General features: G+C 39.2%; 1 protein-coding gene across 1 annotated transcript; it reads left to right on the top strand.

The window, feature by feature from the left end:
- The first annotated feature begins 5,010 nt into the window (after positions 1-5,010).
- On the top strand, positions 5,011-6,076 carry LOC135623247 (dof zinc finger protein 4-like). The gene has a single exon (XM_065125997.1). It carries the CDS (start codon positions 5,174-5,176, stop codon positions 6,011-6,013), a length of 840 nt encoding a protein of 279 aa, XP_064982069.1. The 5' UTR covers positions 5,011-5,173; the 3' UTR covers positions 6,014-6,076.
- Positions 6,077-14,769: the final 8,693 nt, after the last annotated feature.

Here is a 14,769-nt window from a genome sequence, read left to right on the forward strand (position 1 = left end):
TGGGCTGACAGTTCGTATTCAACCCATTGTGGGCTTTATCAGCCTATAGCTCACACCCCCTCTTAACGTAACCCTAGATCAATATAAGGGAGGTGTGGTGGCTGCATTTTTTAAAAAAAGGTGGTTGCATTTTTTGAGTAGAAAAGGGCAGCAACGTGGTGATCTTCGCAGCAGCAAAGAGGAGAAGAAAAATGCAAAAAAACAAGAGAAATAAAGGGAAGAAAACAAGGACAATGTAGAGAAACTGTTTTCAATCATCTAGCAGTATTCTCATCTCAGGTTAGATCAAATCTACAGTAGACTTTTGTTGTGATTACTTGGGGAGGTTTTAGATATCGTGGACAGTGACGTGATCTTTGTATCCCAGTTATTCTCTTATGATTGTTGCTAGGGTTTAGAGCAAGAGATTGAGATTTATATATTCATTATTCTCATAGTGGATTATCTCTAGTTTGCCCCGTGGTTTTTACCCTTCACATTGGAGGGGTTTTCCACGTATATCTTGGTATTATATTTTATTGTGATTTCATTTAATTTCGCTGCATATCATGACCTACTAGTATTTGTTCATATACAAATGTTATTCCGCTTTATAACCCCATCAAATATGATATTATTATAAAGAACATTTGTATTGTTCTCCAAAATTAAAATTTAAAATATCTCTCATAATTTAAAACTTTAAAATATTAAATATAAAGTTTTATATTGATGTGAATTTATGATTCATAGTTGGTTTTATGATTAATTTTTTTAATATTTTCTCATATATGAATATTTTATAATATTTTAATTATATAATATATGTTAATCTTTGATTATTTTTTTATTTTTTTTAACCTCTAAATGTTTTCTAATGTTTTAACATTTTTCTTTGCGTGACTCAATTGTCTTCCTTTATGTAAAAGTAGGTGGCCAGGATACCAATTTAATCTAAAAACTTAAACTATTAAATTATGATTATGCATAAATATATATCATCCGATTTTTTTTTATATTTATTAATATAAAATTATTTTTTAATTATCTGTTTTAATCTGTTCTCATATATAAATATTTTTTAGCGCTGATAAAGGTTGATAAGGTTAAAGGAAGAAAAGATGAAGCCATTTAAAATAAGCCTTATATATTATTCCAAGTGTGATGTAACCTCTGTTGGATCTTTCCAAAGGCTGTCGTTGGCACTGTCCAAGTATCTTGCATTATTGTTGGGAGATTACTGCTTTATGTTCTTATGAAAGATGGGAGATTACGGCTTTATGTTCTTACGAAAACCATCTGGCCTTCATTCCATTATTTTTGGTATAATCCTTTAAAAGATTCAGATACAACGATCCATTTTTTAGTGATAACATGATTTTTAAACCTTAAAGGAAGAACTATTTATTTCCATCTTGATGTCCATTACTTTTAGTAAAGAAGGTACTGCTACAACAGCCAAACGTTGTGCCCAAGGTAGGACGGCGTCTGTCCCCATCAGTGTTGAAATCATGATCTGTGATGTTTACTCGATGCATTGATGACACAGGCAATGAGTTCAAGATCATTGATCATGTTCATGTGCGTAATGTACAAAGTGCAAGATCATGACGGCGACGCGTAATGTACAAAGTGCAAGATCATTGATCATGTTCATGTTATGCTCTTCCAGCTGATGTGATGAACAAGATAACCACGATCCATAATTTCCTCTACCACAGCCAAGCATTCAACATAACTTATGCTAAACAGCCAAAGCCTAGTTTAGTTTATGATGGATTTGTCTTCGATGGTCCCACAACAAACACTTTGATCGTAGGTAGGTTGGCTCCCACCTACAAGGTGAAAGGGATAACTCACTGTTGTCATGATCTACGGACTGTCAGGAAAACACACAAAGTCGGTAACCCCATGGTACGTAGCAGGTTAATTTATGTAAGTAGTAATCGTGTGCCAACGTTGTTTTGGATTATGCCTGGTACTTTGTCTGCCATTCTAATGGTTCGTGCAATCTCACAGTGTACCTGGAATGAACGCATTGGGTGTGATATGTAGATGCAGTGGGCAGTATCTGTACATGTGTCCCGTCTGTAGAAGACAATTTGATTGTTGTCACTTTCTTTGTCGCTTTCATGAGAATTAACTGGCTTGGTAGTATATGATTCACAAGCCTTGCTTGCTATGAACTGTGGAGAAGTTACAATGGAGGAAATAACTCGAGTGCCGCTGCACACAAAATTTGAAGTGCAATGGTTTGCATAATGACATGGGAGAGCCACAAAATGAAGGGTATCTATGAGAGCGTAGAACTTCGAAAGGGTGGAGGCCTTTGGCATCATGCAAGGAGACCTAGGAATGAGCGCCCTATGGATTTCTAGATGCTAGCCATATGGTAAATCGATGTGTATCCACAGCTTCCTCCTCTATGGCTGTAGGAATATTACAAGTATAGATTTGCTTGATCCAATTAGGGATATGTCCATTTATCTCAAGGAAGTTGGTCTACTATATTCCCTTACTAGATCAGAATCTTAGCCATTTAGACAAAGAGCTTGAACTAATGAAATCCTAAAAATCTTTATCTTGTTTGTTCAGTCATAAGCTGAACTGGTCCTTGTGGTCAACTGGAGATCCTACTTCAGCAGTCCAAATTGCTGTAGATATAGGATACCATCATACCCATTCTATTTTATCAATCCTTTAAAGCGTCCTTATTTTATTTTTCTGAGACCTGTTTTCCTACTAAGCAATGAATTTTCTTGCATTGTAAACATATGATTCTAAGTTTCTTTGGCATCACTGTTACTAAACCTAAGTAGATGGCTCATGCATCAGGCATTTATTGTAATTCTGTCGGTGGGATCATCCAAGTTTCTTGCATTTAATGTGTTTCACAAGAGCTACTTCCAACTTTCGTAGATTTTAGCTCTCACTCTTGCTGTAGAATCATGACCTGTTAAGTGTTCCACATCATTCCCTTAAAGAGTGAACACCACATGATCCTTATTGACATTTATATGAGCAAATATGGTGTTTGAACACATGCTTGAGAAGCTAAGTTTCCCTTGATGGTTTCTTGTGAGTTCTCAGACTCGAGAACAACACTTAGGTGTGTTGGTTCCGTGCATTTATTCCTTCCTATAATGCAAGAAACACTGAGTGGGAAAGGTGAATGCATGGTGACGGGGAAGGACGAAATGGACGTCCACCAACAGTTGCAGCTCAGCTAGAAGTGGAGGCAGGACAGAGGAGAGGACGCTTTCGTGGGGAGGCGTAATGGCATGATCTTTTCTGTGATCTCCATGACAGGGACTGCTGTGAATGGAGGGCCTCTATGAAATGGACATGCAGAAGGAACAAGGATGAGAGACAGGATTTGGATGACATCAGATTCCAACTCCCACCACACATTGCCGATGCACACTTCACCACTGCCCTTTTTAAGGATCTCTTCACAGCCTTACATCTCTACCCCACCAACCTCTTCACCGTCCCATGTGCTGCTCCATGCGGCAAGACAACTCCCCATTCCTTTCGAACAGTGCAAGCATTTGTCCTGATATGTACTTGATCTGATACCGCGATCGACAATGGCACAGTTCCATCGTGAGACTATTGGATTTCACAACAAAAACTCAGTAACTTTAACCTATATTTACACAAGTTACTGAAGATTCTAATAACTCGTATATATTGGAAGCAGTGCAACTGATATAAGTGCAAGATATTGAAACCAGCTGATCTCCTTCATGGAAAAAAGGAATACACAACTACCTATCTCGCATCCAAGTGTTGATGCCCATTGAACTCGAGGTCGCAAAACCTGCCTTCAAACTTAGGGTTTCTGCATCCAATAATTTAGTAGCTCATGGGATTCTCGCACGGCTAGCTATCACTCTCGATGATAGATGATAGCTTGCTTCTGAAAACCGCAAAGGTGCCTTACAGAATACTTTATCCCGAGAACTAGGAGCCATGATAAACTATTCTGAAGCACTTGAGATGCAGGGATGCTATCCAACTAATGACATTAATGAGGTTTAAGCACATGGGAAACGCCTTTCTGAAGGATCTGTGTATCAACCTTCGCCCGGGGAAGAGGGCAGTCATCCACTGGGGCAGATCTCAACTCTTCACGGTGGCACACTTTTCAGCTTCTGTCGTAGATCTTAACTGTATACAAACCTGCGGAAAAATAAAGAGTTATTCTAGTCGGTCTGCAAGTGTACATGACATGAACAGACACCGCTTGTTCTGCAGAACCCTATAATCATCTATCTACCACTACGTTTACTTGGGTGTGGCAAGTACAAAAGAATTACATGGGGCACCAAAAAGTAGTTCTGTACCAGGCGATGTCTTCCGCCACCAAGTGGGCCTTTTGTTGGTGTTGTACTAAGACCAATGCCAGCAGGCTTTGCGGGCCCGCCCTCCGCGCGGGAGAGGATGCGCATACTAGAGAGAGCGCGCCGCGTGGGTTCGAAGAGGGCGACGACAAGAGAAGGACTAGGTGGGAGAGAGGGGAAACGGAGGGGAAGAGCAGACATGACCGAGGAGACCGTGAGCTGCCCGTGGGGACGACGACGACACCACCCTGCACGGCGCTTCTTACCGACGTCGTCTTGTAGCAGCAGAAGTCGTACCCGTGAACAGAACGAAGAATAATTAGCAGACATTGCGATGTGACGGACTTACTAGCACTTATTCACTGTGCTACGCTTCCTTTTCTACGGGGAGCTCCTCACGGGTGATCAAGCGCCAGAGCACGAATCTCAATAAATGACATAAACTTTAGTAAATTAAGGGTATGAACCCAATTATAATTTACTCAAAGTTGAAGGTAATTTGCCAAAAACGGAAAAGACTTGTTTACACTAAAAAAGTTCGTTTATTGTGGCTGGAAGGCCGCATTGAGTGGCAGTAATAACGAGTTCTTCGGGGGATAGAATAGTAAATTTAAATAATGTAAAAGCATAAGATATTTGCCCATTGGCTGATGTTGGCCACGCAATAAGTATACCTCCCCCTCCTCATGCTCATATAATATTTTTGAGCCATGAGAACCTTAGCAGAAACACACTCTCTCTCTCGTATCTTCGGCGGCGATTAACGTCGTGGAACACCTCCGCCTGCCCCTCGAACCACAACAGAAGCTTCGAGATTCTTCTAGAAGACGGGGCCGCCCTCTGGCGAGATGCAGGATTTCCCGCCTTTACACGGCCGCGTCTTTGGTGGTGGCGGAGGGGCGCGGGCCGAGTTCAGCCGCCTCGTCGGCTACACGGCGGCGGTGGCATCAGTGCAGAAGCAGCAGCCGGTGAAGTGCCCCCGCTGCGACTCCACCAACACTAAGTTCTGCTACTACAACAACTACAATCTCTCCCAGCCCCGCCACTTCTGCAAGTCCTGCCGCCGCTACTGGACCAAGGGCGGCATCCTCCGAAACGTTCCCGTCGGTGGTGGCTGCCGCAAGTCCAAGCGCCCTTCCTCTTCCTCCTCCTCCAAACCCTACTTTAAGCCATCCCCCGCCACGGCCGATAAGGACCACCAAAGCCGCAGCCTCCGCTCCTCCACATCCCGATGCAGTAGTGACAGCTCCAGCCTCAACGGCACCGCCAGCTCCTCCGCCCCATACCCCGATCCGACCCTCCTCAACTCCCAGATCTCCATCTCCAATCCCAACCCTCCGTTCGAAACGCCGCTACCAGTCGATCCTCCTCTGCGCCCGGCACCGGATATCTATCTGGATCCGGTGGCCGAGACCCTCATGGCGGTGCCGGGGTCGATGCAAGTGTTTTGCTTCTCGGATCCGTCGCCGACCCAAGAGAAGCCCTCGGAGGGGATCAGGCCGGGGTTCGAAGATCAGACGGTCCGCGTGGATCCGATGCCGGGCGGGACCGGTGGAGGTCTCGCCGCGCTGAACTGGTCCGGCTCGGTGGACCCGACGCTTCTCGATCTCGTCAGCGCCGTCGATCCTGCAGCGTACTGGAATCAGAGCCACTGGGGGGGCGCGGATCCCACCTTCTATCTCCCGTAACCCCGCTTCATCAACGTAATCACGTTTCCTACCCCTTATCTTAATGCACATATATATTTCTTCTCTCCTCGCGTTGTTGATATTTAGTGGATGTCCTTGTCGGTGCTTTTCGTTGATAACCACGGCTTTCTGTTACCTGCTTTATTTTCCCTTAAGAAATACGAGATATTTGTGGAGGAAAATGAAAGGTTTAGATTTTCACTTTTATATACGAAAATTATGAATTTTTATTTATAATAAATAGTTTATTAGTGATTAGGAGTTGAGGTGAGGGACTCTGGTGCTAACTAGTGGTGAACAAATATTTCATATAACACACTCAATCAAATTGTTAGATCACGAATGAGTGATATGATTTAGGAGGACTGCTGTTGGCTATTGAAATGATGGAGATGGCATATGTGATTGGATGATGATTGGATTTGGATATTTCATCCCAAGGAGACTAAGTGATTTATCTATGATGTAAAGAGGAGGAGCGATGCTAGATTGGGTAGACAGGAGAGGATGAGTGGGTGGGTATATTGATGGTGCAGATGTGAGATTCTTCAGCATCATATCAGTCTACCAAGTTGTATGGTTCTTGGCACCATCATCCATAGGTAAATCGGACCTACATCTAACATCTGTCATAAATGATGTATATGCAACTCTCGCAATGGGTTCAAATATACATATGTGAAAGAGACACAGATTTACTTTATCAGAAAGAATATGGTATTATTATTGTTAAGAACAAATAAGTTAACTACATCTCTTCTTACATCGAACTCATCAAATTAATCAGTGTCACAGCCGTTTGACACTGATTACACAAGCGGGAGAGAAAGGGGAGAAAACAAACATGGATTTGACATTGAGGTATAAGGAACAAACATGAAGAAACAGGCTGACAAATATCTTTCAGAATTTGTAGTAAATTGGAACTATCCTCCAACACCGGTGGCTTTCTTGCTTTTGCCAATTTTTTAAAAATAAAATATATTAACTGAACATCTTGAGGTATAGGGAACAAAAGTGGATTGGACATTGAAAAAACAATGGACTTTGACATTGGGGTATAGGAAACAAACTTGAAGAAATAGGTTGACAAATATCTTCCAGAATTTACAGTAAATTGGAACTATCCTCCAACACCGGTGGCTTTCTTGCTTTTGTCCTTTCTTTTAAAAATGACTTTTTTCTGCTTTTACCCTTTCTTTTTTAAAAATAAAATATATTAAATAAACATGCCGAGTATAAAAAAAACTCTATAGGTCAAAGCATAAAAAAATTATCAACTCCCGTCTCCAAAAAGATAAAATCTTGATTATCCTAACATGATTGGCTAACCAATCAACAAACTTATTTTCTTCTCTGTATACACGAGAAATAAAAAAAGAATAAAACAATTTAATATATATCAAATATCTCCAAACAAGTTTTACAATGCCCAAGAAACAAACCTAGAGATAATTTTTGTGTCAACTAAATTGCTGAAATCTAGTCCAAACTGCAAAATCTACTGCATTAATTGGGATGTCCTTAACACGTTTCACTATGATGCAGGTAAGTTTAGCCAAATATATTTTGCAAAAATTTCTTAGTTCACTACTTTGAAATCAAGAAACACTTTGACACTTACAAGACTAAGGAATTAGCACCATAGGTAATACTATCAAACTTCTTCTTTTTTTTTTACCAAGAAACGATGAAAAATTATATTGCAATCACAGAGTTACAAACTGCCACATTTGCTTGAGAACGAACCAAAATTTCCATTAACAAGAGAGGTTATCAAACCTAATTGGAAGAGCTAACCAATTATCCTAAAAAATATATTAATTTGATATTTTATTATCTTAAATTACTCAGAAAAATTGTTACTTTGAGTTACACTTATTCATACAATATATTTAAAATATATTAATTTTTATATAAAATTCATCATAAAACTATAAAAACTTAAGTTATTCTAAAAAAATATTAATTTATATATAAAATAATTATAAATTATTCACAAAAGTTATTGCACTCGAGCTACACTCATTCACAAAACACGTTAAAAAATATATTAATTTTTATATAAAATTATCTAAAATTTATATAAAAATAATTATAGGATCCTATATATATATATATATATATATATATATATATATATATATATATATATATATTTTCATGTTAACTTAGTTACACTTGATTGGAAATGAAACTAAGATAAACTTGATTGTCTAACCTATTTTAAAATTAATAGTTTTTATTTTTAGATAATTAATTATCATATATTTTTTTTAATTTTATTAGAATATGATTCTAATAAAAATTATATTAGTTTTTATTTTTTTAAAATTGTTTAAAATAAATTTATATAAAAAATAATATATTTTTAATAGGCTATGTGAATAAGTGTAACTCAATTGTAACCGAGTATAAATCGAATGCAATAGGAGGAGGAGAAGAGAGGGAGGGAGGAACAGTCGAGGAACAGAAGGCAAAAGAAAAAGAGAAGAGAGGGGGAATAATAGTGGGAGGAGACAGAGTGGGAAGGAGGAAGCTAAGGGTAAGAGTAAGGAGGAAGAAACCAATGGGGAGGGTGGGAAGGGGGAGAAGGTGACGGAGGAGTGAGAGGGAGAGGAGAAGGAAACCGAGAGAGAAGGAGATAGTGGAGGAGGAAGCGAAGATGGTTTATGAGTTGGTGGAAGGGATCCAACTTGACTAGATTTGAAAGGATCCGATCTGAATCAAACTAATTTTGATCGAGGTGTGGCATTATCATAATTTTAAATAAAAGGAGCACTCTTGATAAAATTAAATATGAGGGTATAAAAGCTCATTACAAGAGATTTCTTTTAATAAATTTCTCATAAACCATCTTAGAAATGATGAAGAACTGATAGTTATAAAGTTTTACACATCACATGTAAATTAAACTCAATTTAGAGCAAAAATTGATAAATCACAGTGTTGATAGGTTTTCCTTTGATTTTTAAGAGAAGTTTATGCTTCTTCTCTAAGGTCAGGACGTCAATGGTTCATGCCATAGAAATAATGTTAGGACTCTAATTAGAAGAGTCATAATTGAATTTTATTGAAAGGGGTATTCATGTAAAATCTGTCTAGTCAATACCTATTAAAGAGGTGAAGAGGCTGGCTAGAGTTAGGGTTAGTTGGGAGGTTGCTTCTTAGAGTAGGAGTCTTATTAGGAGTTGGTTAGAAGTATGAGTCTTGAATAAGAGTCATATTAGAAGTTAGGGTTTAGAAGCCCTATAAATAATCATATATTCATTCTCTTTTGACAAGTAATAGATAAATCTTTTTAGCAGCCTTTGAGCAGCAACTTGGAGGAAAGAACTCCTATAGAGTTCTAAGGAGGCCGATCCCCTAAAAAGATCAACCCCAAGCTTAGAATCCATTAGGGTTCTAACACTTAGTATCAGAGCAATGTTCTTGGCATCTCGTTACTCTTCCATAGCCATCCATCAGCCCTCCACATCCATCCAAAGCAATTCCCACAATTGCTTAAAAGTTCATCGTTGAATTTCGTCGTTATCTCCACCACCCCAGATTATCCTTTGATCTCCCCATAAATTATAACAAGTTTTGGTTTTCTACCTTATTGTTGCTGTAATTTAGTTATCCTTATTAAAAAATCTAAAAAAAATCATTCCTGCATAAACTTTTCATCGTAAAGTTTTTATTTATATGACGAAAGATGCATTACATAATTCCAACCGCATAGCACAGTTTGTTTGATCTTGCTACTATATTCTTTCTATCTAAATCTCTATGAAATTTTTATAATATGTTTGACACTTTCTAACAGCAGATTTCTCTTTGGTTTTGTCAAAAAATTCCCAATATAAACTACTGATCTTTTACATCCAAATTGCTAGATGCACTGTATAATTCTAACCGCATAGCACAGCTTGTTTGATCTTGCTACTGTATTTTTTTTGTCCAAATCTCTACAAAATTTTTATAATAGTTTTGACACTTCCTAACAGCTGATTTCCCTTTGGTTTTGTCAAAAAATTCCTAATATAAACTACTGATCTTTTACATCAAATCTGCTAGATGTATTGCAGAATTTCAACCGCATAACATAGTTTGTTTGATCTTGCTACTGCATTTTTTTTATACAAATCTCTACAAAATTTTTATGACAACTTTAACACTTCCTAACAACATATTTTCCTTTAGTTTCATAAAAAAATTCTTAATATAAACCACTAACCTTTTACGTCTAAACTGCTACACTTTAGACTTAAAAATCTAGTGCAGTACCTTTCCGTGATCCTCAATTTTACCGAACCTTCCACCACCTCATGTCATTAACCCATCAACAAAAAAAAGATACGGACATCTCTGATCTACAGGCATATACTATGGCTTCTCAAGATCTAATTAATGCTAAATTTGAAACATGGGAATCTCGGATTGAATCGCGCTTAGAGGACAAATTACGCGCTTTGTTTGTAGAATTTAGAATTGGACAATTGTTGGGTCCAACCAAATTTTAGTAAGGAGAGAGTTCAGAGAGGCCTCCAGAGAAGGAGGGACAACCCTCAAATATGCTTTAGCCACGCATGAGGGTGGACTTCCCGCGATGGGAAGAAGGAGACCTAGCAGGGTGGATTTCGTGCACCGAACGTTACTTTCGTTACTATCGAACGTCGGATGATGTAATGGTGGAAATTGCTATCATCCACCATGAAAGAGATGCTATTCAATGGTACAATTGGCTGAAATACAATCATGGGGCTCTGACGTGGAATCAATTTAAGAACGCATTGCTGAATTATTTCGGACCTACAAAGTATGAAAATATCAATGGTCAACTCGCAAAGATTCGACAAATCTCTACGATTCAAGAGTACCAAACTAGGTTTGAGAAGCTATCCTACCTTGCTTGTGATTGGACTGACCATCAATTGTTAGGAATATTCATCAAAGGACTAAAGCCAGAGATAAAAGGGGAGGTTAAGGTGCGGTAGCCCTGTACCGTGATAGTTACGATTTCTTTCACCTGAATACAAGAAGAATAGCTCAACCAAGATGCTCGGAGGATGAAAACCTCTCCTAGGCCTGTGGCATATAAACCTCCTTCTACTCCCAACCATCCTTTGCTGCCAAAAAAATTGATAAGAGAAAAACTACGTGGTCGATCAGCAAAGGGTCTTTGTTAGCGTTATGACGAGCCATGTAACTATGATCATCGCTGCAAAAGGAGCCACCTCCTACTGATTGAACCTCTTGAAGACTTGGAGGAGGAGGTCTAGGAGCATGAGGAAGAGGTCACGGATAAAGAACAGCAGCCGGTCGATATTATGATGCATGCCATTGCCGGGTACGTGAATCCACAAACGATGAAAGTGGGAGGACTTCTGAAGCAACAACCTATCAACGTTCTTATTGACACCGGGAGCACTAATAATTTTATGAACAGCAAGGTTGCTGTCCAGATGGCTTTACCTATCGAGAACTACAGCAGGTTTGACGTTAAGGTCGCCGATGGACGAATTTTGAAGTGTGATCATAGGTGCCCGCGGGTGAAACTGTTGTTGCAGGATCAAGGGATAATTGCATATTTCTTCCTCCTCCCTCTTGATTACTATGAGGCCATGCTTGGTATCGAATGACTAACGACATTAAGTTATGTTTCTTGAAATTTTATAAAACTAATTATGAAATTTTACAGTAAGGTGAAACAGGTTATCTGCACGGGAAACGTGGGGGCGACGTAACGACAATTTCCACACAATGAATGGAGAAGGTTTTGTACAAAGTATGCAGCAGCTTTTTGGTATAACTTGAGCAACAAACTAAGGAAGAGCCAATAGAATTTGAAGATCCAAATCTACTTTCTTTGCTTGTTGAATTTTTATATATATATGATGAACCGTGCAACCTACCTCCTACCCATCGACATGATCATTGTATACCGATTCTTCTGGGCAAACTTCCAGTAAATACTCAGCCATATCGGTATCCACATCTCTAGAAGGATAAAATAGAAAAAGATTGTAAAAAAGATGCTCAAAATAAGAGTTATTCAGCCAAGTTTTAGCCCCTACTCTTCACTCGTGCTCCTCCTACAAAAGAAGGACAGAACACAGCGAATGTGCATTGAATACCGAGCTCTCAATGGCATAACCGTCAAAGACAAATACCCTATTCTAGTAGTAGATGAATTACTTGATAAATTAAAGGAAGCATGAGTCTTCACAAAGCTGGACCTTCAATCCGAGTATCATCAAATACGAGTGTGCGAAGAGGAAATACCGAAAATCTCCTTTCGAACACACAACGGCCACTACGAATTTTTGGTAATGCGCTTTGGTCTCACCAATGCTCCCTCCACCTTCTAGAGCATTCTGAATGATATTTTCTTGAATTATCTTCATAAGTTTGTGCTGGTTTTCTTCGACGATATCCTTATTTATAGCCATTCTCTTGAAAGTCATTTTTAGCACTTACAACTTGTTTTGACGATTTTGCGAGAACATGTTCTTTTTGTCAAAAAATCAAAGTATAACTTTCTTTAATAGAAAGTGAAATATCTTAGGCATATCATATCAAAGGAAGGTGTGGTAGTGGACCCCTCCAAAATTGAAGCAATGCAGAACTAGTCGATCCCGAGGAATATAAAATCGCTATGCAGCTTTCTCGATTTAATAGGCAACTACCGTAAGTTCATGAAAAACTATGAAAAGATCAGTGCACCCCTTACTTTCTTGCTGAAGAAAGATGCTTTCCAATAGTCGGACAAAGCCACCACCGCCTTCGACGAACTTAAAGCCGCAACGATGACAACACCCGTACTACCGCTACCCGATTTCGGCAAGACTTTTGTTATTGAAGTCGATACCTCCTGAGTCGAAATTGGTACTGTACTAATACAAGATAGCCACCCCCTCACTTATACTAGTAAGGTGTTATCTCATTCTCATATCAAGATGACTATTTACGACAAGGAGATGCTCGCGATTGTGCATGCGGTGGCCAAATAGAGACTGTACTTGATCGGGCGACACTTTCAAATCAAGACCGACCATAAAAGCCTAAAATATTTCTTTGAGCAGAAGATATCTTCCCTCGAGTAGCAAAAATGGGTAACAAAGCTTCTTGGATATGATTATGAAATAACTTATAAAAAGGGGAAAGAGAATGTTGTTGTAGATGTGCTTTTACGGCTACTCGAGCAAGATGAATTTTCGACCGTTTCACTTCCAACCAGTGACTTCCTTAAGGATATTAAGAGAGAATGACAGGAAGATCTGGAGACCAGTAAGATTATAAAAAAATTGGAGGAAGCACTAAGCTCCGTGGCTCATTACAGATGGGACTCAAAAGAATTACGCTATAAGGGACGCATTGTGCTTGTGCCAAATTCTATTTGCATAAAGACCATCCTTCAAGAGATACATTCCACACCTGCGACCAAGCACTCCGGGTTCCTTAGAACTTATAAGAGATTTAAGCAAAATTTTTATTTGGTAGGGATGAAAAATATTATTGCTAAATTTATGGTACAATGTGATATATGTCAACGACATAAAGGCGAGATAGTAGCAAGTCCCGGAAAGCTACAACCCTTACTCGTCCCGGACTTAATATGGACTGATATATCAATGGTCTTCATCGAAGGGTTTCCCTCATCACAAAGAAAAGCTCAAGCAAGAATGAAACAATAATATGATCAACACAAAGGCGAAAGAGAATTTTCAGTAGGAGATTGGGTCTTCCTATAGCTCCAGCCATACAAGCAATACTAGACCAGAGCATCTATGAATCTTTCACCATAATTCTATGGACCATACCAAATTTTGGAACGCATTGGAGCGATAGCATACAGATTGGACTTACTTGCCAGCTCTCAAATCTATCCAATCTTCCATGTGTCGTGTTTAAAGTTCAAGCTAGGATAAAACGAGATAGCCCAAAGCCATCTACCAAATATGACTACTCAAGGAGAACTCCAGACCTAGCCGAGTACTATTATTGATCGATGGATCGTGATGTTAGAACCCTTGGAGATTCTAAACTTGGGGTTGATCTCTTTAGGGGATCGGCCTCCTTGGAACTCTATAGGGGTTCCTCCCTCCAAGTTGCTACTCAAAGGCTGCAGAAAAGATTCATCTATTGCTTATGAAAAGAGAAGGAATATATGGCTATTTATAGGGCTTCTAAACCCTAACTCCTAATAGGACTCCTACTTAAGACTCTTACTTCTAACCAACTCCTAGTAGGACTCCTAGTCAAGACTCCTATTCCCTTACAACTCCTAATTCTTCTCTAAGAAAACACCTCCTACATGAATGCCCCTCTCAATTAGGACTCTCCTAGCTAGAGTCCTAATAGAATGTCCCTATCAATTAGGACTCTCCTAGCTAGAGTCCTAACAGTTTTACATGAATGTCCCTCTCAATTAGGACTCTCCAAGCTAGAGTCCTAACAGACCCGTCCTCTTCAAATCAGCCTTGTCCTCGAGGCTGATGATTCGTGAATTCTGGGAATTTGATCTTCAAGTCGTTATAGTTCTCCCAAGTGGTATCTTCTATTGGTAGGTTCGCCCACTGTATTAACATTTCATTAGTGGGTCATCGTTGTCGAGTCACGATCCGTCGATCAATAATGGCACTTGGCTGGGTCTAGAGTTCTCTTTGGGTAGTCATATTTGGTGGGTGGCTTTGGGCTGTCTCCAAGCACATATTTAAAACTTTCGTCTGGCCGTCGGTTTGTGGGTGATATGCCATACTCCTTTTCAATTT

The sequence above is a fragment of the Musa acuminata genome, chromosome BXJ2-9 (genome assembly GCF_036884655.1).
Source record: "Musa acuminata AAA Group cultivar baxijiao chromosome BXJ2-9, Cavendish_Baxijiao_AAA, whole genome shotgun sequence".
In the NCBI taxonomy this organism is placed as follows: domain Eukaryota; kingdom Viridiplantae; phylum Streptophyta; class Magnoliopsida; order Zingiberales; family Musaceae; genus Musa; species Musa acuminata.

Coding starts and splice junctions, on each gene's coding strand:
- LOC135623247 (XM_065125997.1), top strand. CDS start 5,174: ATGCAGGATTTCCCGCCTTTACACGGCCGCGTCTTTGGTGGTGGCGGA.